This window comes from Canis lupus, chromosome 38, assembly GCF_003254725.2.
Source record: "Canis lupus dingo isolate Sandy chromosome 38, ASM325472v2, whole genome shotgun sequence".
Classification (NCBI taxonomy): Eukaryota; Metazoa; Chordata; class Mammalia; order Carnivora; family Canidae; genus Canis; species Canis lupus.
In genome coordinates, this window is record NC_064280.1 from 20,614,645 (window position 1) to 20,640,965 (window position 26,321).

The window sequence follows — 26,321 nt, forward strand, 5'->3', positions numbered from 1 at the left end:
AATGTAATGACACCGTTTTTAAACATCTAAACCACTGTTCTTTTTTTTTTTAAGATTTAATTTATTTATTCATGAGAGGCACAGACAGAGGCAGAGGGAGAAGCAGGCTCCATTCCATGCAGGGAGCCTGACGTGGGATTCAATCCTGGGTCCCCAGGACCACACCCTGGGATGAAGGCAGCGCTAAACTGCTGAGCCACCCAGACTGCTCTAAATTTCTGCTCTTAGTAAATACTTCATGTAAAATAATCAATCTATTCTTAAATTAGGTCTTTATAGAAGAAGGCATCAAGGCACCAAACTTGTTTTTTTTTCAAACAGATGTTCTATTTCCTTATCAGTACATCTTAATGAGCAAACTGTCCTGAAATTTTCTTCCTTTAAAACTTAAATCAGGGGTGCCTGGGTGGCTCAGTCAGTTAAGGGTCCGACTCTTGATTTTGGCTCAAGTCATGATCTCAGTCATGAGATCTTCAGTCATGGGGTGGAGTCCCATGTTGGGCTCTGCTCTCAGCATGGAGCCTGTTTGTCCCTCTCCCTCTACTCATCCTCCTGCTCTCTCTCTCTCTCTCTCTTTCTCAAATAAATAAATATATAAATTTTTAAAATCTTAAAATAAATAAACAAAAATTTTTAAGAAATAAAAGTTAAATCAGAAAGCATGGGGTCTTGTACTTTATCTTCACATTAGTCTCTCTTCCCCTCTTCTGTTATTTTTCACCTAAACTTTTCTACCAGTCCAGTGCAAGGCTCACTCTTTTGACACTGTTATGAACCCACCCTCTACTGACCTCTCTCCTGACTGCTAATTCTTGGTATCAGTTTTTTGATTTTTTGAGCATCTTTAGAAAAATCAATGTGTGGGTTTTGTACCTCATCTCAATGGTGGTAGACAATGTCCTAAATGCCTTTTAATTTTGCAAGATTCAGCACAATCCCTACTACCCGGTTTGTGGTCTCTAAGCACCATTCTCCAATAAAAGGAACGAGGACTGCTTAAGGAAATGGTTGACTCCATATCTGGAACACCAATGTTTAAAAAGAGCTTGCATAATTTTGTTCTTCCAGAAAATAAGATATTTATCAAAGTCTTATAAGTCCAGATACAAAGAACACAGAGCCAGCCTAAAGGTGTATGCTCTGGTCAAATGTAAGACAATTTGAGCATCAGAAATAATTAATAATTACAACTGATTAAACATACTGAAATTATTAAAAAAGCAATGAATGCATGATGATATTAAAAACCAAAACATTATTGAAGGTTGCTAGGGCATCAACTCTGAAAATTGATGAAGAGAAAAAATTAATCATGTTTCCTGCCCTTTCAATGTGAACCATATCTCAGGGTAAGCAAGTGCATGAGGAACAGTTCTACTAGTCAGAAGAAATTGAGCTAATAAATGCAGAAGGAATGCAAAAACTAGAAAATCACCATTTAACAATCCCTAATGAAATAAATAATTCAAGCAGTGGTCATCAGTGGAGATAACTTGAGCCCAGAAATCAATCTTAGCATTACTTAAGGTGAGAGAATCTAACATTACATCCTCATGATGAGGTTCAACATAAAGGACACAGCACTATCTATGAAAATTCTTGACAAAAATAAATATTGAACTTGAATCAAATCAGCCTGTAGATATAACCACGAGTCTACAGAAATGACAAAAGATATATGCTCTAAAAAATGGCATCACAGAAAGCAATCAGCCAAACCAGAATGGATTTTTTTTAAAAGGACTGTTTTATATTAAGAGAGACACTTAGGAATATCCTAAAGGAAATCTCCCAAGAGGACCTTATTTGTTTTTTTGGTTTTTTTAAATTTTTTTTCTTTATTTATATATGATAGTCACACAGAGAGAGAGAGAGGGGCAGAGACACAGGCAGAGGGAGAAGCAGGCTGCATGCACCGGGAGCCCGACGTGGGATTCGATCCTGGGTCTCCAGGATCGCGCCCTGGGCCAAAGGCAGGCGCCAAACCACTGCGCCACCCAGGGATCCCCAAGAGGACCTTATTTGGTTCTGAATTTGATCAAGCCAACTGTAGTAGTAGTATTAGACAATCAGGGATACCTGAATGTGGACAACCTATTAGCTAATGTTAAAGAATTACTTATTAACAAATGTTGTTAGATGCCATAATGCTTTATGCGTATGAGGCATGATGTTTATAAAGATAATGCTATTTTCTTAGATGTGGTCTCACATTTTTAGTAATGAAATCAAATAATGTCTCAAATTTATTTAAAATTCTACAATGGAAAGGGAGAAATGGATAAAACAAGACTGGCAAAACCAGTGGTTAGTAAGGCAATGACTGATGAGGGGTCTTTACTTTTGTGTATTTAGAATTTTTTCTTAAGATTTTATTTATTCATAAGAGACACACAGAGAGAGGCAGAGACACAGGCAGAGGGAGAAGCAAGCTCCCTGCAGGGAGCCCAATGTGGGACTCGATCCCAGGACCCCAGGATCACCCCAGGATCAGGTTGGCAGACGCTCAACCAAAGAGCCAACGAGGTGCCCCTATTTAGAAATTTTCACTTAAATATTTTAGTAGTGTGCTTCCCCTTAACTGGCTTCATTTATATAGCTTTAGCTCATTGTATTCTCATGTATTAGTCCTTTATTTATGTGCCTTTTACAAAAATATGTAGAACCCAGTAAGTATTCTAGTCTTACGGAAGATTCCTCTATGCATCTGCGAGAAGCCGCCATGCAACCCTTTTCCTTAGAGACCCTCCAGTGAGCAGCTCCAGTCCACCCCTTCCTCCTGTTCCTCCCATTTCCACAGGAGGCTCCCTCAGCTCCCAACCTGATTGGAAGGTGATTTCACTGAACATCATCCAGGTGTCCGCAAAATGGTATTGGCACTTGATGGCACTGGCCATGCGGTGGTGGAGGGGCACCGTGACGAAGCGGGCACTGGGGTTGACATCGTCCAGGACGAGGGGGAAGGACACAGCATTAGGTTCCCACTCGTTGGCCTCAGAGCGGAAGTAGCACTGCACCTCCTTAAAAATCTTCACACCTTTAGCAAACATGTTGTTGCAATGGACCTGGCAGAGAAAGAGGCATGCGAGTGACAGGCTGACAGCAGTAAGTGGCGCAGGGACACAGTGCAACCTAACCCCTGACGTCCTAGACCTGACCATTTATCTGAGCACTGCCCTTGGTGAGAAGTTGCTCTGTAGTCTTTCAGACTTGCTCTTCCAGGAACTTGAAGGGTGGCAGGGATACATTGGTCTGGCCCTCAGAACCGAGGTGGCTCCCCTGGTCACCTGTCTACACCTGTAAGGCCCGGGTCACCTCATTTCCTGTCACCTCATCTGTTAAATGAGGGCTGGACCAGCATCCTTTCGGGGCCTTCCTTGCGCTTAACACTCCCAGGTGTCTAACCCTCTCCAACAGGCTTGCCATGCACCCAGAAGCAGGCTGCTCTGAACTGAGGTAAGGGGGAGTCCTCTCTCCTGCTCCCTCCTAGGTGCATTCTAAAGCCAGTCCACTCCTTCCAACAGGGTTAGCTGAGAAATCTGAAACAGTACACATTCCAAAACAATTTCATCTTTCTCTTTAGGAATCTCATTTCAAGGGCCACATATTGGCATTTTTCAGCCAGAGACACACTATCTTCATTTAAGTTAAGTTAAGGTGAAGCCATTCTGATGTGGGCATGAAATCTTCCCCACGGATATTTTCTGAGATGAGAAAAGAAGGTCTTTCGGAAAGTAGCTTGCATCCTCTTGCCTGCTGCCATGACTCTTTCACCAGGATATTTGTATGGCTTTTAAAAGGGTCATCGGAAACAAAGATCCCACAACAGTTCCTCTGGAGCACCTTGCTGCATTTAACATCCCTCAGAAATGGAATATGCATATTTGTAACTAGGTCAGGTCCCTCGTGGTAGTTCACTGACATTTCCTCTGGCTTAGTCGTACGTGGAAAATGGAGCTTTGTGGATCGCTATCCCCTGAACTAAAAGACTGCACAGGTTGGAAAAGCATCTTTGCCATTCTGGGAATATATTTGCTATTTGCATTTTAATGTCTTGCTTAGGGCCTGAATTGTAACCCTCCGACTGTCTTTGGTACCCTCCTCTGCTCTCTGGATGGGAAATACAGGAGGACTACCATTCAGAATTTATTTTTAAATGAAGAAGCAGCAGCAATGATTGCAGCAATTTTATGGTTGAAGAAATGAGCAGAGAAATGAGCAGTCAACAACAGGATGGAGTCTAGAACTCTAGACTCTTAGTCCAGTGCTCTTGCCAATACCATGTCACACAGAAATGGAGCAAGTTGCTTTAACTTCTCCATTTGGATTTTCCTGTAAACTTTTTAATGTTGAAAACATCTGTTAGTACCTTCTTTCTTTGGGATGAGTTAACTGTTCCAGTTTATTGAGCACAAGTCAATGGAGCAAGGCTAGAAAAAAAAATCCAAAAAATACCATCTACAGCTTCACTAGATTTTTTAGATTTTTTTTTTTTTTTTGAAATCTGCAAAGTGTTGGATAGGTAGCCTGCGGGGGAGGTAATAATCTCTCCTCCAGATGTTTTGAGAATTCTCCTGGAATGCAAATAAATAGTATAGAATTTCATTCCCCTCTGGGCTTACATATTTATTTAATAAATGCAGAACATTTTAAAAGTACATGAATATACTTCAATAGGCTATTTTGACTATATTTAAGGACTGAGGGGAATGGCAATAATTTGCCTAGAAACCAATAACTACTCTCTAAAAGATGTTAGTGATCCAAAAGTCATCTTTTACATTTTATTTGTCTCAGAAAAATTAAAATATGCTAGAGACCTGTTTGGGCTCGAGAGGCCTGAGCCTGAGATAGCTTCTTCGAAGTTTCTGGCACCTGCTTACTGTAGATTATGCTTCTGAATAATTCTGACCTGTGATAAACTAATTAAACCGGAGCTACAGGGGACTCAGGAAGATTACGTCTATTGACTAAATAGTACAATTTTGTGGAGAGTTTAACATACATTTTATTATTTCTGAGACTAAAAGTTATCCCAATGGTATATTTCTCTGAATCAACAGACATGTTCATAGGTGCATGTGGCTATCTCATTATTCAGCAAAACAAATTTTCCCTGGAGGTACATATTTTTGCCACTATGCATATTCTCTTCCTCCCTCCAGAAAACCTTGTGAAGAAGAGTGTGTTACACACAACTGCACGTACTTATGTTTTACAACTGCCAAGGAGCCAGCCTTGAACAATATACAAGTAGATGGGCATGTGTTGATCCTTCTGTTCTCATCTTAAATATTTGTTCATTTAACTGATAGCTATTAGTCCAGTTAGGAGATATTACCACATTAACATGTGAGGGTGATATAATAGACATGGATTTCCTCTTTGACTCCAGGTTTGTGCCAAGAATAACAAATTTTGATTCACTAGGGACCCTTAATGATAACACAGATTTCCTTCTGCTGGATCTTCAACTCATCCTACATATCTCCTTTTGCAAATAGGTAGTGCCTCTCCCCACACTGAACTGCAAATCATCCCAAGGGGATTGAAATAGAGGCAGCAACACCAGGTTTTTGGCCATTAATATTCTGTATTCAACTATTAATAGGGAAATAATATTATTATAATGTTATAATATTAATATAATATTATTATAATGATATTAACTATTAATAGGGAAACTGACAGATAAATGAGGATCCATGTGTGAGGTCAAATGCACTTGTCCACTTTCTTGGGCCTCTTATTAGAGTCCTCTTATGCTCCTCAACAAACCAGTAAAAATTCTATGTGAACCACAAAAACTTCAGGGGTCTCCCTTACATTCAACAAAAGGACTTTGTACTTTTAAGCCCCAGTTTTCCTCAAGCTTAGAGTTCAGTTTGGGGGAGATCAAAATCTAGTAGGATGACCAGACAGATGTGCTGTTGCAACAGATAAGGGAACAAAGAACTCTGGAAACAGAAGAGTACAGAGCCTTCTATTATGATTTCTCAGTGCTGCAGGGGTTAAAGAGACAGGGTAGGGGTGGAAAGTTATTCCAAAGACAAAATACAAAATATTCATGTCTTCCATTTAGAATTAGAGTTGCAACAAGCCAGCCTTATTGATAAAAGTATGTCTTGTCCCTGGGGCACATGGGGCAGGGCCATAAAATGATTTCCATGGGCAATTGTTACTTTTGCTCTTGTGAGCCCCTCTCTCCACTAAAAAAAAATAAAATAAAACTGTATTTTAAAATTGTGTTGTTAAACAGATGAAAATAATTTTTGACCCTAAAAGTTCTTTTCCCCCACTGACATTAAAAGAAGTTAAAGTTAAAACATTTCCAGGGGCTTTAAAAAGTCCTGTGAGCTCTAGGCCCACTGTGCCTAATGGTATGTAGGCTCTGATGTTGGAACAACAGAAAACATTGAGAAACAGTGACCTAGTCTAACCCCCTTATTTACAAAGGAAGCAAGAAGCCAAGAGATGAAGTGACTTGGAAACACATGTGGCTCATTAGTAGCAGAATACCGATTTGAATCCAGTTCTGCTGGCACCACCCAGGGTTCTTTCTAGTGTGCCTTTTCACTACACCATCATTTTGGATTCCTTGGACACGTTCCACTACACCTAACTCCACTGACCTTCATGGTTGTGAAATTCCTGATGCGGTCAAATTCAAACATGATCTCGATGTAACCACTGGGGGCACTTTCATTCCTCCAGCCCACGTAGTCATAGCCCGGCCACACGTGGTATTCGTGAGTCTGAGTGAAGTCATCCAGGCCAGACACCCCATCTGTCAGCTGGCCCAACCCTTCAGTCATGCTGCGCAAGCCAGGGGAAAAGACGGGAAAGGGAGAGAGAAATCTAGAATTAATTGCACATTCGAGGAAGAGCTTTTATACCCAGCTTCTTCACCCCAGGGTTTTGTAAGAGTTGATTATCTTGAAGGTTGAAGGATTATGAAAAATCCAGTATATTTTATAATATTGATGCATTTATCCTGCATCAATGGAGAACAAAGAATTTCATACAAATAAATTTTACAAAATACTTAATTGCTTACTCCTTCAGCAGCAAAGCTTTTGAACAATATTTTATCAGGTTATAAGAAAAGCGTTCTATAATCTATTGTATCCTTACCTATTCTTGGAAACTGAATATAATATGCTTTTCAATAATAATTCAATGTTATCAAATTCATTTGATTAATTAATCTATTAATGAGTAAATGAATGAATGGATGGATGGATGCATACAATGAACACTACAGTAGATAGTAGCACTTGACTATCACTCAATAAATAGTCCCAGAGCTTGTTGGAAATTTTTCTGACTCTTCTTTGACTTAATGTTGTCATTTTTCAGTGAATCAATTCCAGAGAAGCCAGTCATGCACTCCTCTACCCCACATCCAACCACCCAATTTGACCCCAAACTAAAGGGGGGAAAGTAATCAATGCCAAATTTAAATACTAATTTATTTCTAATTTTAATTAAATTTGCAGAATACTAGAGTCATGAAATAAAATGCATGAATTACATGAGGGGCTCAGGCATTGGATTTAGTCTTGCTTTCTAGCTTGGCGGGCTTTCCATTTCTGATTGTAAGGCTTTGCTTGATTAGTATATAGGACAATTGTGTATTTATGTTAATTTGGCTATTTCTTATTGGCTTTCTCTTTTTATTTTACCTTCTTTTTATGGAAGGACAGAGCAAGAACTCATCAACTGGGACTCCTCTCTCCTCAAACTCTGCATTTCAAGCTCTAAATGATAGTCAGGAGTCTCCCAAATGAAAATATTGGGATACTCACCCTCAAGCAAAAATACATGTGCCCCTTTAGGTTACATAAAAGTTGTGAATTCACAAAAAATAATTGCGTGATTATGCCAGCCTTACAGATACATTTTTTTATTTATTTGTTCATTGAAAAATGTTTGGCAAATTATAAAATTTGACTGGCCTTATCCACAGTGACCAGAGCCTGGATCTCCCTTCCAAGGATTTGCCATCTTTTTCTTCTCTCTACAGATCAGAAGGCTAGGAGAACATAAGTTTACTTGCAATAAGTATATTTCCCATTGTCCCCAGAATTATAAATCCCCATGAAACTTATGAAAGCAACACAAATGAAAAATTAATTTGTTTTAATCAAAATTAAATCACATGGGGATGGGTAAGGAAAGAAACTTTCCTGGTTTACTTAATCTCCTTTAGAATTGTTAGAAATCACTACAACAAGCATGTACTATCTCTATAAATTTTTTAGTTAAAAAAAGATAACTTTTGCTACTAAAACTATCTAATCCTGAGATTCTGAATTAGGGAGCTTATACCTCATCACTCAGGCACACTCCATAGTGATAACCTCACTACCTCAGCTATAAATGGGAGATGATTGTGTGAAAACTATTGCAATTATTCTTGATCTTCCCTCTGTTACTAGTTACCTGCCTTATTTATCCATTTGAATCCCCTGCTAGTCCCTTAAATTTATAACCCAACTGAAACCCATCACTATCCCTTTCTTAACTAAATATTTCCCCTTAAGTTTCTCATTTCTGCCCATTATATTTTTCTCATATTCAGTGGCTCAAAGTGCCTGGCACAACATGAGCACCAAAATTTTTTTGTTAGTGAATAAATGCCATCCCCAAGGTTTCATCTACCTCTTTTTCTCACCCGACTGTCTCTCCTCTATATCCAATCAGATTGCAAATGACCCCTATGTGAATGTCTCCTCCTCTTGTTCCCACAGTCACCATTTTAGCAGCCTTGGTCCTTCCTTCTTCTCATCTGACAGAATTTGCAATTAGAAAATGTCCCTCGTCACCTCCTCTTTTCACACAAATCTAACCTTTGCAAGCCTCTTGATTAATCTGTCTAAAGCACAGTTCCAATCATGTCCTTCCTCAGCTTTCAAAATCTTCAAAGATTTGTTCTGTTGGTGATTATGTTGATGATGAAAAGAAAACTCCTCCTCCCCTTCTTCCTCCTGGCCCTAACATTCAAGTACCTCCAAAATAGGACATCATCTGCTCAATCATGCTTCTCATCTACTCTTTTGCTACCTAAGTATGGCTGGTGGTTAAACTATTGATCTTTTTTTTCTAAAGATTTTATTTATTTGTTCATGAGACACACACACACAGAGAGAGAGAGAGAGAGAGAGAGAGAGAGAGAGAGAGGCAGAGACACAGGCAGAGAGAGAAGCAGGCTCCATACAGGGAGCCTGATGTGGGACTCGATCCCAGGTCTCCAGGATCAGGGCTGAAGGCAGCGCTAAACCGCTGAGCCACCCGGGCTGCCCTAAACTATTGGTCTTTAGCAGACATTCCCCTGAACCTTACAGTGTGTTTCTTCTGTCTTGCGATTCACTCTGCCTCAAATAGAATTTCAACATTCTTTACCTGTGAAAGTTCCACCCTTCCTTGGGGCCCACTTGAGATTTCATCTATTCCATCATGTCTTTGCCAGTTTTCCAAATCAGATAAAAACTTACATGTATTTTTCACTTTACCTTTACAAAATGCTTTTCTCATACATTTTTTATCACTTTAAGCAAACATAAGCAACTTTTATGACATGCAGCCAAGTGTTTTCACTCCCAGTGCTATGCTTTCCTACCATAGCTTACTTGTTCCTTTGAACCCCAGCATACTCATAAGATGTCTCTTAATCCTATGTTTGTATCACAATGATTTATATCCTGGTTTAGTTCCCATTCCTAACTGTGAGCTTCTTAAAGGTAGGATCAAGGACTTTCTTATATTTTTGAGTACCTGCCAAGTCTGTCCAAATTCCTTGTAGGTAGTAACAGTGGATTAGCAAAGATTTATTGACCTAAATGAATTCAATTGATCTCTGATTTCCTCTATGCTTTGAGTAAATGTCAGTTGGAGTGTGGCTGAATAAAAGGATGCCCAGACAGTTTAAGTGAATGGGGAAGAACAGTGACTAAGCAGATGGAAAGGAAGTAGCTAGAAATTGAATATTGCATGAGTCAGGTCTTCACTCTCAGGGAGTGGTATCTGGGGGGCTTTATTCTTCACACCTAAAACAATAGAAGTGCTCTAATCTCTCACTCCCCTTCCTGAGACTAATTTCTCCCTCTCTCAACCACTAGAAACCTCCAACATCTAGTCTGGACTTAACCTCTCTCCCAGGCTCAATCTTTGCAGACAAAGACCAAGTTAAGAGAGAGAAAAGTGTTGAAGTGGACTAGAAGAAGAATGGCAAGGCTCAGAGTGAGGTGAGATAAGTGGGAACACTTCTCATCCAACCCTAAATTCCTACCATGTCCAATCATACTCTTCCACCATGGCCCTCCATAGGTCCATTTCAGGACTTCCCACTGGTCCTTTCTGCTGGTCCCAGCTTGAGTTTCTGCTACAATCAGGCCATTCTTGTCCTCAGCCCTTTCCTCTGCTCCCTTCTACCTACCTTCTCTGCTCTAAATCATATCATCCTAGAAACTCTCCTTGTCTCTCATAAGCCTTATGAGTCTCCTTTTCATGACTTCTAAAGCATTTATATGTATGGGGTTCATTCTTCCTGAACTTCATGACTTAGCTTATTTAGTATACTTATAATTTCAATCCTTCTAGTCCTTTGTCTCCATAGTCAGACCATATGTCCTGTTTTAAGGGTCAAAAAAATATGGTTACCATACTTAGAGCTATACCACAATTTCAGCCTTTGTTTTATGTAATTTTCTATTTCTCTGTCTTCCCAAACTAGGATCTAAGTTCCTTGCAGAACTCCATATTTTACTTCATCTAAATTATCTCACAATGCCTAATACAGGGTCTAAATAAACACCAGTTGGTTGACCTGTTGATTAATTATTAATCCCAAGCCATAATAAAATATTACTCTCTTCTAGTAGCCACATTCTCATTCTGATGACCAAAGTTTCCGAGAATTTACCTGTACCCAACAGCTCCATCATAGACAGAATCATTCAGATAAATGATGGAGCCTCCAGGGAGTACAAACTGCTGTCCAGCTGGAGCATTGTAAGACACCAAGCCATCTGCCAAAGGAAACACAAATGTGTCAGTGCCTCAGGAAGGAGATACACCTACTGCTCAGACCAATTCTCACAGGGAGTTACATAAGACTGCAAGGATGCAATCGTGTTCAGTGTGTCTGCATAGGACTTAACCTGGGCACAAAAGGAGCACTGCTGAGGAGCACTCCTCAGTGGCAGTCAGTGAAATGAATCAGAATGCATCATTTAGAGCATACAGCACCAAATCTTGGTGGAGAAACAATATCCTTTCTTGACTCTAACCTAGAGGGAATCACATCACTCCAGAGATTACTAATCCCATACCTCTCCGACCTGTTTGCCTTTATTTTCCAGGGGTTGGGGTTTTTTATAAGGTCTATAAGCTCTCTGTCTCTGGAGACCTACCTAGCCAGACACAGCCATAAAGCTCCACCCGCATGCACACATTCATGGAGTGGTCAGTGACTGGAATGAAGCGGACAAATCTGGCCACGATGGGTGGCTCCAAGTCCTTTAGGAAAATGTCATAGGGGTTACTATTCCCATCCAGCACCTGAGGAAAGAGAAGAGAAAGAGCAGGAAGATGCTATGAGGTTACACTGACTCTTCCTCATCACCCCTTTCATGGACCCTCTCTTTTGAATTGAAGGAGAAGAATGTATCCACTCAGCTGTCTCAGCAGCCTTGATATTCCTCCCAATAGCCCCAGTCCACCCTCCCTCATCCTCGGTCAGACATTTACAAGGGCATGCCAGGTGTGTGGATGCACATACCTACAAGACAGCCTGCGTACTTCCTCTTCTAGCCTAAGTCAAAATATGGTCCTGGACATCTCAGGGTCTAGATGTCTCTTCTTCCTACCTGTTTCCCATGCCGGTTCCGCCAAGAGATCCAGCGAGTGCCATCCCGACTGTAATTGATCTTGTACATGGGGGCAAACTCAATGCCATGGCCCCCGGCATGGCGCCCTTGGGTCCCCACCAGAGTGATAAAGTGCAGGGTGTGCAAGTCAATCTGTAGGAACTCCTTCAGGTCATCGGGTTCCACTGGAATCTCAGGGCACCAGGCTCCATCCCCCTCTTCTGAGTCCAGCCTTGAGACACAGGGTTAGGGAAACAGAGAGAAACCATGAAACTACAGTTGTTTATCAATCCACAGCAAGCAACTGAGGGGAGAGAGCAGGCTGGGTTCCCACTCTAAAAAGACTCTTCTGGTCTCCCTTCAAGCCTTACTGCCATCACCCGTGGTCAGTCCCCTGTCCCTGAGGCACTATGAAACCCAGAGAAACACAACCAGGGCCTAGAGGCTTTCAGATCAGATGTAGTCTTTACTTCTCATCCTGATTTAAAGGTCTCAAGGGAAATGAAACCTTTTCTACCCTATACCCCCCCCATGAGTCATTTTACCACCCCCTTCCACATTCAGTCCCAACATAACAAGGGTGGCCACCCCTTGCTTGGATATCAAGTTATAGGAAGGAGGAGGGAGGGATCATAAGATCCCCAGTGTGGGTTATGTAACGCAGTGGAATTTTAACCAACAGGATGGGCATGGCGGCCCAGCAGAAAGCCATGGGAACCCATGATGAGAGTGAGGGGTAGGAGCATGTCAGGGGAGTAGTAAATAATCTGGTTTCATTTTATTACCTCTAAACTAAACTACCAGTGAGGAAAATTGTGAAATAAGTATAAGGTTTATTTTGGGAACCTCTTACCACTTTCCCTCTTCCCTGGAATGTCTCTTTTCTTACAGATGTCACCTACTCGTTGTTCTCTTCCAACCCCACCAACCCACTCTCATCTTTCACATATGAAGAAATTATAGGGAAGGTTTACTAAGATTGCTTTTCTTATGGGAGATTCCATTTTAACAGAAATCAACACTTTACACTAAAAGAATTAGATTCCAGGAGGAGGAGGATTGCGCTCTAACAAGCAGAGTAGTCTTTGACAAGGGTGTTTATTGCTTTAGAAGATCCCTGCTATTAGGCCACTAGGAACCCACCATACTCTTTATAGTTGAGGATGGCCCTTCTATGAGGTATCCTTGAGAGAAGGGAAGAATTTATTGGAGGCCTCAGCATATGCTTACAGCCTTGATGCTTTGCACTGTGAGTGATGTTTCAGAGACACCCACTGAGAAGAGGACCGGGTCTCCTAGCTCCCAGTGCCTTAACTTCGTCTGCACCTTCTCCTACCACTGTCACCAGCTTCCTGCAGGTGCTCACAGTGAGAAGGTGAAGTAAAGCAAACCACTGCATGTCAATGAACCCATCTGTTGTGGCCATAGTGGGGCAAGGTCTTGTGGTTGGGATGGGGTTGCCAGATGACCATTTAGTACCAAGCCCTGAATTCTCTTCCTGAAAATATACAGAACATGACAGGCCCACTTGATGTCCTTCCCTCATGCCTTCCAGCTCCCACCAAATACTACTCTTCTTCCCCAGTCCCTTGAGTCAGAAAACGTATTCCAACCCAGGACTCAGGCTTTCTTGGGGTATCCATCCTCACCTTCCATATTTGGCAGCTGTGGATTCTGACCACTGACTGGAAGCTGTGATGTCCTCATCTGGAATGTGGCCTCCTGACATGCCCAGAGGATAGCGACATATGGCTGGACCAAGAGAAACCGAAGAAAAAAAGAGAGGAAATACTTTTCTTTTTATTTCCAAAGATCCCCTGCCCCTTGTAGGAATAATGTAATTGATTATTGGACAGGGAAACAGAGGACTAAAATTTTCCAAAGTCTTTCTATGACCCCAGTTTGATCACCCTCTCTCAGCTTTTTCACCCTGGCCCTCCCTCCAAACTTATTAGTGTCCAATCCCTTGAGCACTGACCTTCAGCCACACCTATCTTTTGGTCCAAAATCTGACAAATAATGTAACATAATGCACTGTCCTGATTTATCCTTTTATTTGGCAGTAAGCCCATGGCCCGTTCCCATTCTCCTATTAGCAAATGTACACTTCTAACCAGTTTCCCAACTGTGCTGAGTCATCCGCACAGTCAGCAGATATTACCTGTGATCCAAAGCATTCTTTTTTCTAGGTAGGTGATTGCACAAAACTGTGGAACAAAGCCAACAAAGCCAACAAACTCAAAAAGCCAACAGACTGAACACACAGCTTTGGCCCCCAACAGCACCATGTTTTGGCCACTGGCTAAAAATAATAGCCTCTGGAGAGGGACTTCCATCCCCAGCCAAGACAGAGTAAGAGGAGCCAGACTTACTCTCCTGGGTGAAACAATCAAAAAATGGACAAAGTACACAAAACACTGGATTTCAATACAATGAATATCAGACAACAGAGGACGACAATCCCTGAGAGACAGAGGACAAAGATAAGTCCTACAGTGGCACCAGTTTACTACTGTGACAGATTCAGGCTGCAGCACAGTGAGTGAGAACTCAAGCAGAGTCTAGAGGATTCCCCAAATCAAGGAGACAAGGGTCTGGAGAAGCCATGGGGATCTTGGGTTGCCAGAGAAATACAGGATTAAATACAGGATTCCTAGCTAAACTTAACTTTCAGATAAACAGGGGTGCCTGGGTGGCTCAGTCAGTTGAGTGGCTACTTTCAGCTCAGGTCCTGATCTCGGGGTCCTGGGATCGAGCCCCACATGGGACTCCCTGCTCAGCGGGGAATCTGCTCCTCCCTCTGCCCCTCACCCTGCTCATGCTCTTTCTCTCTCTCTCTCAAATGGATAAATAAAATCTTTAAAAATAATAATAAATTTCAAATAAGCAATAATTTTAGTGTAAATATGTATGATGTAATTTTTATTTTTTTGTATGACATAATTTTTAAAGAAGCAGGCATGTGCAGAAGCAGATGATAGAACATATAATGAAAAAAACAATCAAAACTAATTCAGAACTTATATAGAAGTTAGAATTTAAGAAGAAGAGTATTAAAACAGTTATAACTATATTGTACGTGTTCAAAAATGCAAGGTCAGCCACTGTGGGAAACAGTACAGAAGTTCCTCAAAAATTTAAAGAAGAATTACCATATGATCCAGTAATTCTACTACTACTGGGTATTTACCCAAAGAATACCCAAACACTAATTTGAAGAGATGTGTGCACCCCTATGTTTCTTGCAGCATTACTCACAATAGACAAGATATGAAAGCCACTCAAGTATTCATTGACTGATGAATGGATAAAGAAGAAACAGTATATATATTTATATATATGTATATATTACTCAGCCATAAAAAGAATGAGATCTTGCCACTTGTAACAACATGGATGGACCTAGAAGATATAATGCTAAAAGAAGTAAATCAGAGAAAGACAAATACCATATGATTTCGCTTGGATGTGGAATTTGAGAAACAAAACAAATTTTAAAAAGAGACACACACACAAAAATCAGTCTCTTAAATACAGAGAACAAACTGGTGGTTGCCTGAGAGGAGGTGGATGGGGAAGATAGGTGAAATAGATAAAGAAGACAAAGACTACACTTATATTGATGAGCACTGAGAAAGTTGAATTGTTGGATCATTATATTGTACACCTGAAATTGATACAACACTGAATGTTAATAATACTTGAATAAAAACAAAAAACAAAAATATAAGGAAAGCTACAAGTGATATAGAAAGAATATAAATCAAATTTTAGAGGTGAACCTGACTGAGAAAATATACTGGATAAGATTAAAGGAAGGTTATACATTAAAGAAAAGATCGGTGAAATTAAAGACAGCAATAGAAATCATCCAAAATGAAACCATGACAGAAATAAACCAAATAATCAACAATAAAAAATAGAACACTAGTTAATTTTGGAACAATTTCAAACATCTTACTATACATGTAAATGGATTCCTTAAAGAAGAGGAGAAAGAAAGACCAAAAAAGTATTTGAATAAAACATGGTAGAATTTTCTCTCAAATTTGAGAAGCTCAATGACCTGAAGCACAAGAAACATGAAGAAAATTATGCTACCGTACATCATGATCCAACTGGTTAAAACAAGTGATAAGGAGAAAAGCTTTTAAGCTGCCAGTTTTAAGCAGTTTTTTAAGTTTTAAAAGAACATATCATGAACAGAGGACCAAAGAAAATGACAGCAAATGTCCCATTGGGAATGGTAATTACATAGTAAATATATAAGATGAGTTTCCATGTTATTTACATCTTTTTAAAAGGTAACTGACTATTTAAACAAAAACAGTAACAATATACAGTGGGTTTTGTAATATACACCAAGATGAAATGCATGAAAACAATAGCATAAAGGCTAAAAAAGGTAAAATGGAAGTTATCCTGTTGGAAGATTTTTATACCCCACATGAAGTGATATAATATCACTTAAAGATAGACTTTATTTAATTAAAGATGTACATGGCAAATCCTAAAGCAAGCACTAAAATAATATTTTCAAAAAGATTTATAGCTAATCAGTCAGCAAGAGGTGAAATGGAATCATAAAAATTTCAATTCACTGAATAGAAGGCAGAGAACCACAGATAAGTTATAAGTAAAAGGATGAAAAAAAGACAAACCATGAATACTTAATTTTTAAAAATCTGGAGTGGTTGTATTAATACCAGACACAATACATTTTAAGATAAGAAATAGAGATGGTACTTCACAATGATAAAGGAGTTAGTTAATCAAGAACACATGACAGTCCTAAATATTTATGCATGTATCAGCTTCAAAACAAATGAAAAGGATTTAAAAAAAAGACTGCAGGGAAAAATTAACAAAACCACAATTATAGATGGTTTTATATCTCAATAATTGGTAAAACAAGTGGACAAAAAATTAGTAAGGATATTGAAGATTTGAACAACATTATCTACTAGTTTTACCTAACTGAACTTTATAGAACTCTACCCAACAAAAAGTATAAATTATTTTAAAGTGCATATATAACCAAGATAAACCAAGATAAACCATATTCTGAGTCATAAAAGAAATCCCAATAAATATTAATTATTCAAGTCAAAAAAGTATGTTCTCTGTCATAATGCAATTACTATTCAGAAAAATAAATAGTGGAAAGATACCTGGAAAATCCCCAAATATTTGCAAACTAAATAACACTCTTCTAAATATGCCATGGGTCAAAGATGAAATCAAAAGGGAAATTAGAAACTATTCTGTACTGTAAGATAAAGAAAATACAACATAACAAAATTTGTGGACACCACTTGAGAAGTACTTATGGGGAAAACTATCACAATAAAAGCCTATATTAGAAAAAAGGAAAGATCTTTTTTAAAAAAATATTTATTTATTTATTTATTCATGAGAGACACAGAGAGAGAGAGAGAGAGAGAGAGACAGACAGACAGACAGATACAGGCAGAGGGAGAAACAGGCTCCAAGCAGGCAGCCTGACACGGGACTTGATCCCAGGTCTCCAGGATCAGGCCCTCGGCTGAAGGCGGCACTAAACCACTGAGCCACCCGAGCTGCCCAAAAGGAAAGATCTTAAAACTATGATCTCAGTTTTCACCTTCAGAAACTAGTAATAGTAGAGCAAATAAAACACAAAGTAATTATAAGAAAGAAAAGGATATATTAGTGGAAATCAGTGAAATAGAAAACAGAAAAATAGCAAAGAAACTTTATAAAAGCAAAAGCTGGTTCCTTGACAAGACTTAAAAGGAAAAAGAATCTCTAGCTAGGTTGACTTGGAGAGAAAAAAGAAAAAAAAACACTACCAATATTAGGAAATGTAGGAAGTTACCTAGTTACAGATACTACAGATGTTAAAAGTACGGGAAGAAAATATTATAAACAATATTATGCCAACAATTTCAACAACTCTGATAAAATAGTCAAATTTCTTGAAAGATACAAACTACCAAACCACACCTGTAAAGAAATAGATAAACTGAATATTAAATATATAGTCAACAACATTTCCACACACACAAAAAAAAACCCCTCCAGCATAAGATGGCTTTACTTTTGAATTCTAACAAATATTTCAGAAAGAAAAAAATACCAAGCTCTCACCAACTCTTCCAGAAAATTAAAAAAAGGAGAGGATATTTCCTCATTCATTCTATGACATCATATTATTCTAATACAAAAACCAAACAGGAACATTATAAGAAAACTATACACCAATAACCATCATGAACATAGATGCAAAATCTCTAAACAAAATTTTAGTAAATTGAATCCAAAAATACATAAAAAGGATAACATGTGATGACCAAGTGGGGTTTATTCTAGGAATGCAAGGTTGGTTTGACATTCAGAAATCAGTCAATGAAATTCACCACAAACTTAAAAATGAAACTATATCATCACTTCAGTAGATATAGAAAAAGCATTTGATAAATTCAAACATCCTTTTCTGATAAACATTCTCAGCAAACTAGAAATAGAAAGGAACTTCCTCAGGGCCCCCAGATGCTCAATTGGTTACGTGTCCAACTCTTGATTTTGGCTCAGGTTATGATCTCAAGGTCATGAGATCTAGCCCTGTGTCAGGCTCCATGCTGAGTATGAAGCCTACTTAAGATTCTCTCTCTCCCTCTCTCTCTGCCCCTACTCCCCTGCTCTCTCTCTCTTAAAAAAAAAAGGAAAAGAAGAAAAGAAAAGAACTTCCCTAATAGGAACAATTATAACAGAATATTATGAAAACCTATATGCCAACAAACTGGACAACTTAGAAGAAATGAATAAATTCCTAGAAACATTACAAGCTACCAAAACTAAAGGAGGAAGCCATAGAAAATTTGAACAGACCAATCACCAACAATGCAATTGAATCAATACAAAAAACTCCCCAAAAATAAAGCTAGATGGTTTCACAGGCAAATTCTACCAAACATTTCGAGTAGAGTTAATACCTATTTTTCTTAAACTATTCCAAAAAATACAAGAGGAATGAATCACCCTGATACCAAAACTGGACAAAGGCACTACAGGAAAAAAAAAAAAAAAGAGAGGATCCCTGGGTGGCTCAGTGGTTTGGTGCCTGCCTTTGGCCCAGCGCACGATCCTGGAGTCCTGGGATAGAGTCCTGCATCGGGCTCTCGGCATGGGGCCTGCTTCTTCCTCTGCCTGTGTCTCTGCCTCTCTCTCTCAATCTGTGTCTCTCATAAATAAATAAATAAATAAATAAATAAATAAATAAATAAATAAATAAATCTTTAAAAAAAAAAGGAGGACTACAGGCCATTATCTCTCATGAATACAGATACAAAAATCCTCAACAAAATATTAGCAAACTGAATCTGACAATATATTTTAAAAATCACATACCACAATCAAATAGGACTTACTCCCAGGATGCAGAGGCGGTTTAATATTCACAAAACAATCGACATGATATGTCACATCAATATTAGAAAGGATAAAAACTATATGATCAGTTCAACAGACACAGAAAGAGCATTTGACAAAGTACATCTGTAATGTCACGTGATGCTTCTAGAGACAGTGTGGTGAAGCAAAACCATACACAGCCACTTTGGCCAGAATCATGGCCACCACCACCCTGAAACACTTCTAGGTTCCTGTCCACTACATTTTCCAAGTCAAATTTGAATCAAGGGACGAACATGGGAGCTATGGGGGGATGTATAATTTCTCCATCTGAGGTGACAGCTTCTACCCATAACCATTATGCCTGAATCTCAAGTATAATTCTGGGTTGTTCAGGAATGAAGCCCCACATTCTCAGATTCTAAACCCTCCAGGATATGAAACTGAAAGGAGGAGTAAGGATGAGGAAATATTGATACAGGATGCCAGTGAGGCCAAGATTACCAATGGGTGAGGTCAAAGAACATTTCAGAAATCACTCACAGGGCGTGTCCTCTCTTGTGGGCCACCCCTCCATGCAGTGGAGGCCATCCTCTGATTTTAGCGCTGGTGCTTAGTGCTTCTCAGGGTCAGTGACTTAATGGCAAGGAGAAGCTTCTGGACACCTTTATCCCACATGCCACGTGCACCAGTCCAGTTTGGCATTTGGGACACAAGCCAGCTACTAATAAACTAGACCTTTGCTTTCCTTTTGTTATTGTCCCCTGTGTGTATATTTCCCCTGAGAACCTTCTGGGGAGGGGGCCTGGCTGGCCAAGGCAGGCAACCCTTGCTCCTTTGGCTATCATTCACGTCATGGTGCTCCCAATCCCGATCTTGACTCCTGAAATACAGTTCCTCACAGTTTTCAAAGTGCTGTCCCCGTGTTTACATCTGGTTTACCCTTACAATAACCCTACATGGTAGACAGGACGTGTATTACTATTTTCAAACTACACGTGAGGAAGCCAGTTAAAGTCTCACAGCTATTAAGCAGTCCTAATCCAAAATTAGTCCAGCGTACCAGACGGTCCCCGTCTGCTTTAACCACAGGTGCGACACAATGCAAGCTGTTTCTCCCAGCATGCCAGGCTGAGGCAGGAGCCTTGCAGATTTAGTAAGAGAGTTGGCCTCTGGCCCCTTCCCTCGCTTCTGAAACCAAAGCTTTGTTCGTGGATCCAGACCTATCTCCATCCCCAACACAATAATCTACTGTTTGCTCATGGCTTTCCAGATTCATAGGGTTTTTAAGTTCCTATTTGTATTCATTCATTCATTCTGTGATTTTATTTTATTTTATTTTATTTTGGAGCACTATGGGAATACAGCCATAAACAAAACAAAGTGCCTTTTGTCAGAGTCTACATCCTAGTGAGGGGAAACAGACAATAGGCAAATAAATACATAAGACGAGAGAAGATGGTAAATGGTGTGAAGAAAGTTAAGTGTGGAAAGGTAATAGGTGCTTTTTCCTGCAAAGTGATAAGAAAGGCTGCTCAGATAAGGGGACTGTGAGCAGAGACCTGAGTGAAGGAAGCCAGTGAGCCAAGTGACTCTTAGAGGGCGGGATGTTTCACGGAAAGGGAACAGGAAGTTGAGAAAAGAGTCTTCTTGGTTGTTTCAGGTACAAGGAGGTGGCACACATGAAGTGGAAAAACTAGCTTAAGTTACTATCCAGCATTGTCGCTTTGCAATGTAATGAACCTGGATGCCTCCAAAGCAAGCATTTTTGAATAAGAATAGGACCAATTTTGGTAAATTCTCTTTCCTCTGATTTCTGACATTTTTGGTGTCTGTTTTATAGCCTTAGGTACATAGTGCTTTCTCATATAATTGTGTGGGAAGTCCTATCTCCCCTCAGATGGCAAACTTTTTAGAGGGAAAAAACAGGGGGAAGGGGGGGGTTGTATCTTATTCCATTTTATTTCTCAGTGCCTATCTAGGGAGACAACAGGTGCTCAAAAATACTGAGAAAAGAACTAGGTATCAATTAGGAGTAAAAATAAAGTTGAGTAAAATAATGTCTCCCTGCAAATCTTACCCCCTAGACTGTTCCATTTCAACAAATTCCATTCTTCCCATTACTTAAGCCAAAAATCTTGAGGCCACCCTTGACTCCTTTCTTACTCCATATCCACCCCATCAGCTGATAAGAAATCCTGTAAGCCACCCTAAAAAATTCCCGTAACCCATCTACTTCCCACTTATGCTGTTACCATTCTAGGCCAATCCACTGCCTCCTATTCGCCAGGAATAGAACAAGCACCTCCTACCTGGACTTCCTTGGTCCACCTTGCCCCATGTATCTAGAAAAATGTAAGTCAGACCCTGTAACTCTTCTGCTCATTGCCCTTCAGGAATCTCCCACCTCACTCATAATGATATTAAAACCCACGAGTGGTCTCCAGGGACCTGTGGAGTTGGTCTCTGGACCCCCATCCAGCACACTCCCCCATCTGGCCACCCTGATCTCCTTGGTGTTCCTCAAGCACATTAAGTATGCTTCTTTAGACATTGAAGTAATTAATTTAGTAATAGTAGTAATCTGTGCAGGCTGAGGAAAGAGGAGTGAAAGACCATATTTCCTATTAATTTTCACACGTTAACAGATCTGAAATCTGAATGCAGCTTACAAGCAAATGGTGAATCATAGCTTAACTGTCTGGGTTTTTTTTTTTTTTTCTTCTTAGAGTTACACAAAGTAATGACACATGGTAGAGTCAGCAGAGTCTTAACTTTGATGAAGTACAGTAACCATAGCATCCATTCAGAAGTAGTTGTCAAGTGTCGGACAATGTGGTGTTTTCTCTCATTTCTTCATATTTCTCACGAATCACTTCTCCATAGGTAAGAGTTTAAATAACCACCCAAGGAGGGGTGCATGGCTGGTGCTGTCAGTTAAAAGACCAACTTTTGGTTTTGGCTCAGGTTGTGATCTCAGGATCATAAGATCAAAGCCCATGTCAGGCTCAAGCTGAGCTCAGAGTCTGCTTGGAATTCTCTCTCCTTCTCCCTCTGTCCCTCCTGCTCTTGTTCTCTCTCTCCCTCTCTCTAAAAATAAATAAAGAAATCTGAAGAAGAAGAAGAAGAAGAAGAAGAAGAAGAAGAAGACGACGACTGCCCAAGGCCGTTCATTGAGTAACTATTAAGTTAAGCCTCATGTCAGGCTCTATGTTGAGCACAGGAGTCTGCTTAGAATTCTCTCTCCTTCTCCCTCTGGCCCTCCTGCTCATGCTCTCTCTCTCTCTCTCTCTCTCTCTCTCTCTCTCTCAAAATAAATACATGATTTTTTTTTTAAATGCCCAAAGCCATCCATTGACTAAATACTAAGTCACTTTAGAATCTGATTTGAAAGACTGCCCTCTTGGCTACACAACCTCTGAAAATAAAGAGATTTCAAATCCACTCTGGTATCCGAGCAAAGGTCACATCCCTTCTGGGTCTCAGTTTTCTTGTGCAAAAAGTGAGGGAGCTAGATTAGATGTTTTCCAAGGCAAGGGTTCCCAAAAGCCAGTCCATGGATGACTGCTTTAGAATTGCTTAGGAAGATTGTAGAACATATGGTTGTAAGCCCCATCTTAGAGGCTTTTCTTTGGGAGATCTGAAACTGTGCCCAGGAACCTGCATATTTAAAAGATTTCCCAGGTGATTCTGCTGTACAGCCAGGCTTGGGAAGCACCGCTCCCAGGTCCCTTCCAGCCTGGACACATGATGATTCTCTGGGGCCATTCCGAAGTCCAGAGACATCCACACTCACAGTCCCACTGGGCTTTCATTCCTGGCTATCGTGCATCTCTAGTCATTGGGCCACAAGTGTAATGAGAACTTCTGTTTCTCAGAACATCTAAAGTAAACCAGAAATGGGAAAGAGGGTCGCATGGGGTGAGTCATGATAATGTTGCAAATAACTTCTCCACCAAGGCACTGCTTATCCTGGGAACTGCAACCAGGAAGTTTTAACAGAGTGCTGCAGCTGAGCCGCTGTTATGAAACATGTCCATATCTCCTGGGCTCAGGAATCCTGTCTATGTTATGCTCTGACTGAACCTTTCCATATTTAACAAAGAAAGGGAGAGAAAGAGAGGGAGAGAGATCCCACCTAGGATACTCTGCTTGGTGTCAGAGGAGCACCAGTTCCCCTGCTGAGGCTCTTTGCTCCCCTGATCTATTCCTGTGTAAGGGCTGCAATCCTCACAGTGCACTCGGGGACTAGCAGCATCCCCACCACTGGGGAACTTGATACCAATGCAGATCCTCAGTCCCCACCTCTGATCTACTGAATCACTCTGCGTGTGGAGCCCAGCCAACTACGTGGTCACCAGCCCTCCAGGTGACACTGATGCAGCCCCAGTTTCATAACTGGAATAACTAGGGGATGAAAGGAGACTTCAGTTCTCCATATATTAAAAAAAAAAATCTACCTGTGTCAGTGATTCCCTCCTCTTCCCCTCCAGCCCTTCCCTCACACAAAAGGGTGTAAGCCAACCACGTATGGACAGCAGTGGCAACACCACGATGAGACCTGGAAGGCCTCCCTGATCCATGGTAGATGTGGCCCTAGACCTCTGCCTGGGGACCAGGACAGGTCAGGAATGACAGGTGACATGTTTATTCCTGCTAGGAGGCAGTTGAGGAGTGAGAGGTAAACCTGTCTTTTGGGAGTCAGTCATCCAGTCCATTAGCAAATCCTACAACCCCTACTTACTGCCGATTTCTTGAGTCCAGCCATCTCTGTCCTTCTCCTCGCCTCCCATACAGGGCCCAACCTCCGCCACCTCACAACTGAACTACAATAATGCCTTCTGGCTCTCTTTCTGGTTCTTCCACCAACTCTTCTCCACACAGCAGCCCACGCGGGCTTCCTAAAACCTTATTTTGACATGAACCAGCTTTTCAGACTGCCCGGGACAGTGTGGCCTGTGTGGTCTGAGGGCTTGGGCCTCAGCCTACCTCTCCAGCCTCACCTTAGGCTATCAGCACATCTACACAATCTGTGTCCCAGCACACTGGGTCTCATCTCAACTTCATCAATGCAGAGTACCTTCTAACCTCTGTAGGTCATGTTCCCTTTACCTGGAATGTTCCTTCCTTCCCCTTCCTTACCTGCTGACTTTTGCTCATCCCCCAGCTCTCAGGGAACTCCTCTGAGCCTTCGGGGGAAATTAGGAATCTCTGTTACATGCTCTTTTTTTTTTAAGATTTTTATTTATTAATTCATGAGAGACACAAGAGAGAGACAGAGACACAGGCAGAGGGAGAAGCAGGTTCCCTACAGGGAGCCTGATGCGGGACTCGATCCCAGGATCCTGAGATCACAACCTGAGCCAAAGGCAGACGCTCAACCATTGAGCCACCCAGGGGCATGCCCCTGTTACATGTTCTTATAATGCACTGGTTCCCTTTTTAGTGTTCTTCATACTTGTAATACAAATAATTATTTGTTTGGTTTTAGTCTCTCCACTAAACAGTGTCATATGGCCAGGGAGCCTCTCTGTTGCTTCCCTAATTTCTAGTAGGGTGTCTGGCATTAACTGAAGGCTCAGTAAATATCTGTTTAAAAAGTGACAAAAGAAGAGTTTTCTGTTGTTCATAATTATGAGGCTTAAAAACAAAGATCTGGGAAATCAGACAAGGGTAGCCTTGACTAATGATGTTTGACCAGACCTATAAGACTTTCTTGTAATTGATGGTCATTACGTATCTCTTGTAACCCATCTTTTTGTTCATGTATTTATTTAACAACTGTATGTATTTAATGTTAATGTTAGTTTATTTAACATCCATGAATTTATCTAAAATAAGTTCCTGCTTTGAAGGTCCAAGGTGTACAGGATAGACAAAGTGACTTAGCCCATGGATCTTACATTTTGGTAGAGGAGAGGAACAAAAGGCAAGAGATTTGCAATAATCAAATGGGCGATCAAACTGTCTATTTGACAATAGCTATTATGCAGTTGTTACTATTTTAGACAATAAAAGCTACGGAAAAACCCTAAACCCTAAAATATGACAAGGAGATAAAAGAGGTGGGTGGCAAGTGCTTTTAGGTAACAACCTTCACCAGATTTTCTAGTTCCCTTGTACTTGTTTACCTCCTTACTGAAATTATAAGCAATTTTGAGAATAGTAATCACGTCAGACTCTTTCTTTTCCCCCTCTCAGCCACTGCCAACACATAGTGCCCATTAGATGCTCAATACACACCTGGCAACACATAGTGCCCATTAGATGCTCAATATACACCTGGCAAATAAATAAGTAAGCAAGAGAGTAGAGGGATGGAGAGATGGATGGATGGATGGATGGATGCAAGGCTGAGTGAATGGAGCGCTGAACTCTTGAGGGTAGGTGCTGTGACTGATTCACGTCTCCAGAAATGATTCATTTCTCAACCATCTCCAAATGATGGTGAGCAGCAGGGATGCCTTTCAAGGGCTTGGGGGGCATTTGCATGAAAGGAAGAAAAGCTCTGGCATGAATATTAGTCAATGGATACTGGGTAACTGTTCAACAAGCTGTGCTAAGGAGGGATCTCCAAGCTCTGGTGATGAGAGGCACAGGAGATGGGAAAACAGCTGGGAATCACACTGTATGCCTTGATGAGGGTCCCCAGCTCAAAGCCAGAGCCAAGCTCTCAGCCCGCAGGTATTACAAACCTTTTCCAGACAATGGGGGTGGGTCTGGAGGTCTAGGTGCTGGGATCAAAGAATATAGGAATAAGGATGGGGAATCCAGAGATAAGAGCCAGAGAAGCAGCCATTAGGCAAAGTTTCTTGGTGAATCAGTATTCCCAGGGGCCTCAGAGAAAGGGCACAGGAAAATAGACAAGCTGATCTTGGATGGCCTTTCTCATCCTAGTGGGTCTTTGGAACCAGGATAAGCCTTGGCCCAGGGCAACCAACGTGGCACTTCTCAGCAGTACCACTGTGGTTTTCCTATTGACTATGCCTATTTTTGGTAAACTCCTTCTGTGGAAGGGATCTCAGCCAATAGCAAAGGCTCAGAGTGCCAAGTCCTAAA

General features: G+C 40.6%; 1 protein-coding gene and 1 long non-coding RNA gene across 12 annotated transcripts in view; one reads left to right on the forward strand and one right to left on the reverse strand.

Annotated features, from left to right (window-relative positions):
• DDR2 (discoidin domain receptor tyrosine kinase 2) overlaps positions 1-26,321 on the reverse strand; it is a 150,000-nt gene that overhangs the window by 22,032 nt on the left and 101,647 nt on the right. For all 6 annotated transcript variants that reach the window (XM_025420886.3, XM_025420883.3, XM_025420884.3 and 3 more), the window contains 6 exons: positions 13,520-13,622; positions 11,871-12,102; positions 11,415-11,562; positions 10,925-11,030; positions 6,633-6,816; positions 2,822-3,065 (listed from right to left, as the gene is read on the reverse strand). In XM_025420886.3, the coding sequence (XP_025276671.1) occupies positions 2,822-3,065; positions 6,633-6,816; positions 10,925-11,030; positions 11,415-11,562; positions 11,871-12,102; positions 13,520-13,622 (1,017 nt within the window). The remainder of the gene's footprint in view (positions 1-2,821; positions 3,066-6,632; positions 6,817-10,924; positions 11,031-11,414; positions 11,563-11,870; positions 12,103-13,519; positions 13,623-26,321) is intronic.
• LOC112643057 (uncharacterized) overlaps positions 1-26,321 on the forward strand; it is a 71,019-nt gene that overhangs the window by 9,773 nt on the left and 34,925 nt on the right. For 2 of the 6 annotated variants that reach the window (XR_007409055.1, XR_007409054.1), the window contains exon 4: positions 7,702-7,851. The exons of 2 other annotated variants lie outside the window; for them this stretch is intronic. This is a non-coding gene — a long non-coding RNA (uncharacterized LOC112643057). Of the gene's footprint in view, positions 1-7,701; positions 7,855-21,991; positions 22,149-26,321 lie in introns of those variants that run through there. 2 more of the 6 variants (XR_004812717.2, XR_004812715.2) reach the window with 2 other exon arrangements.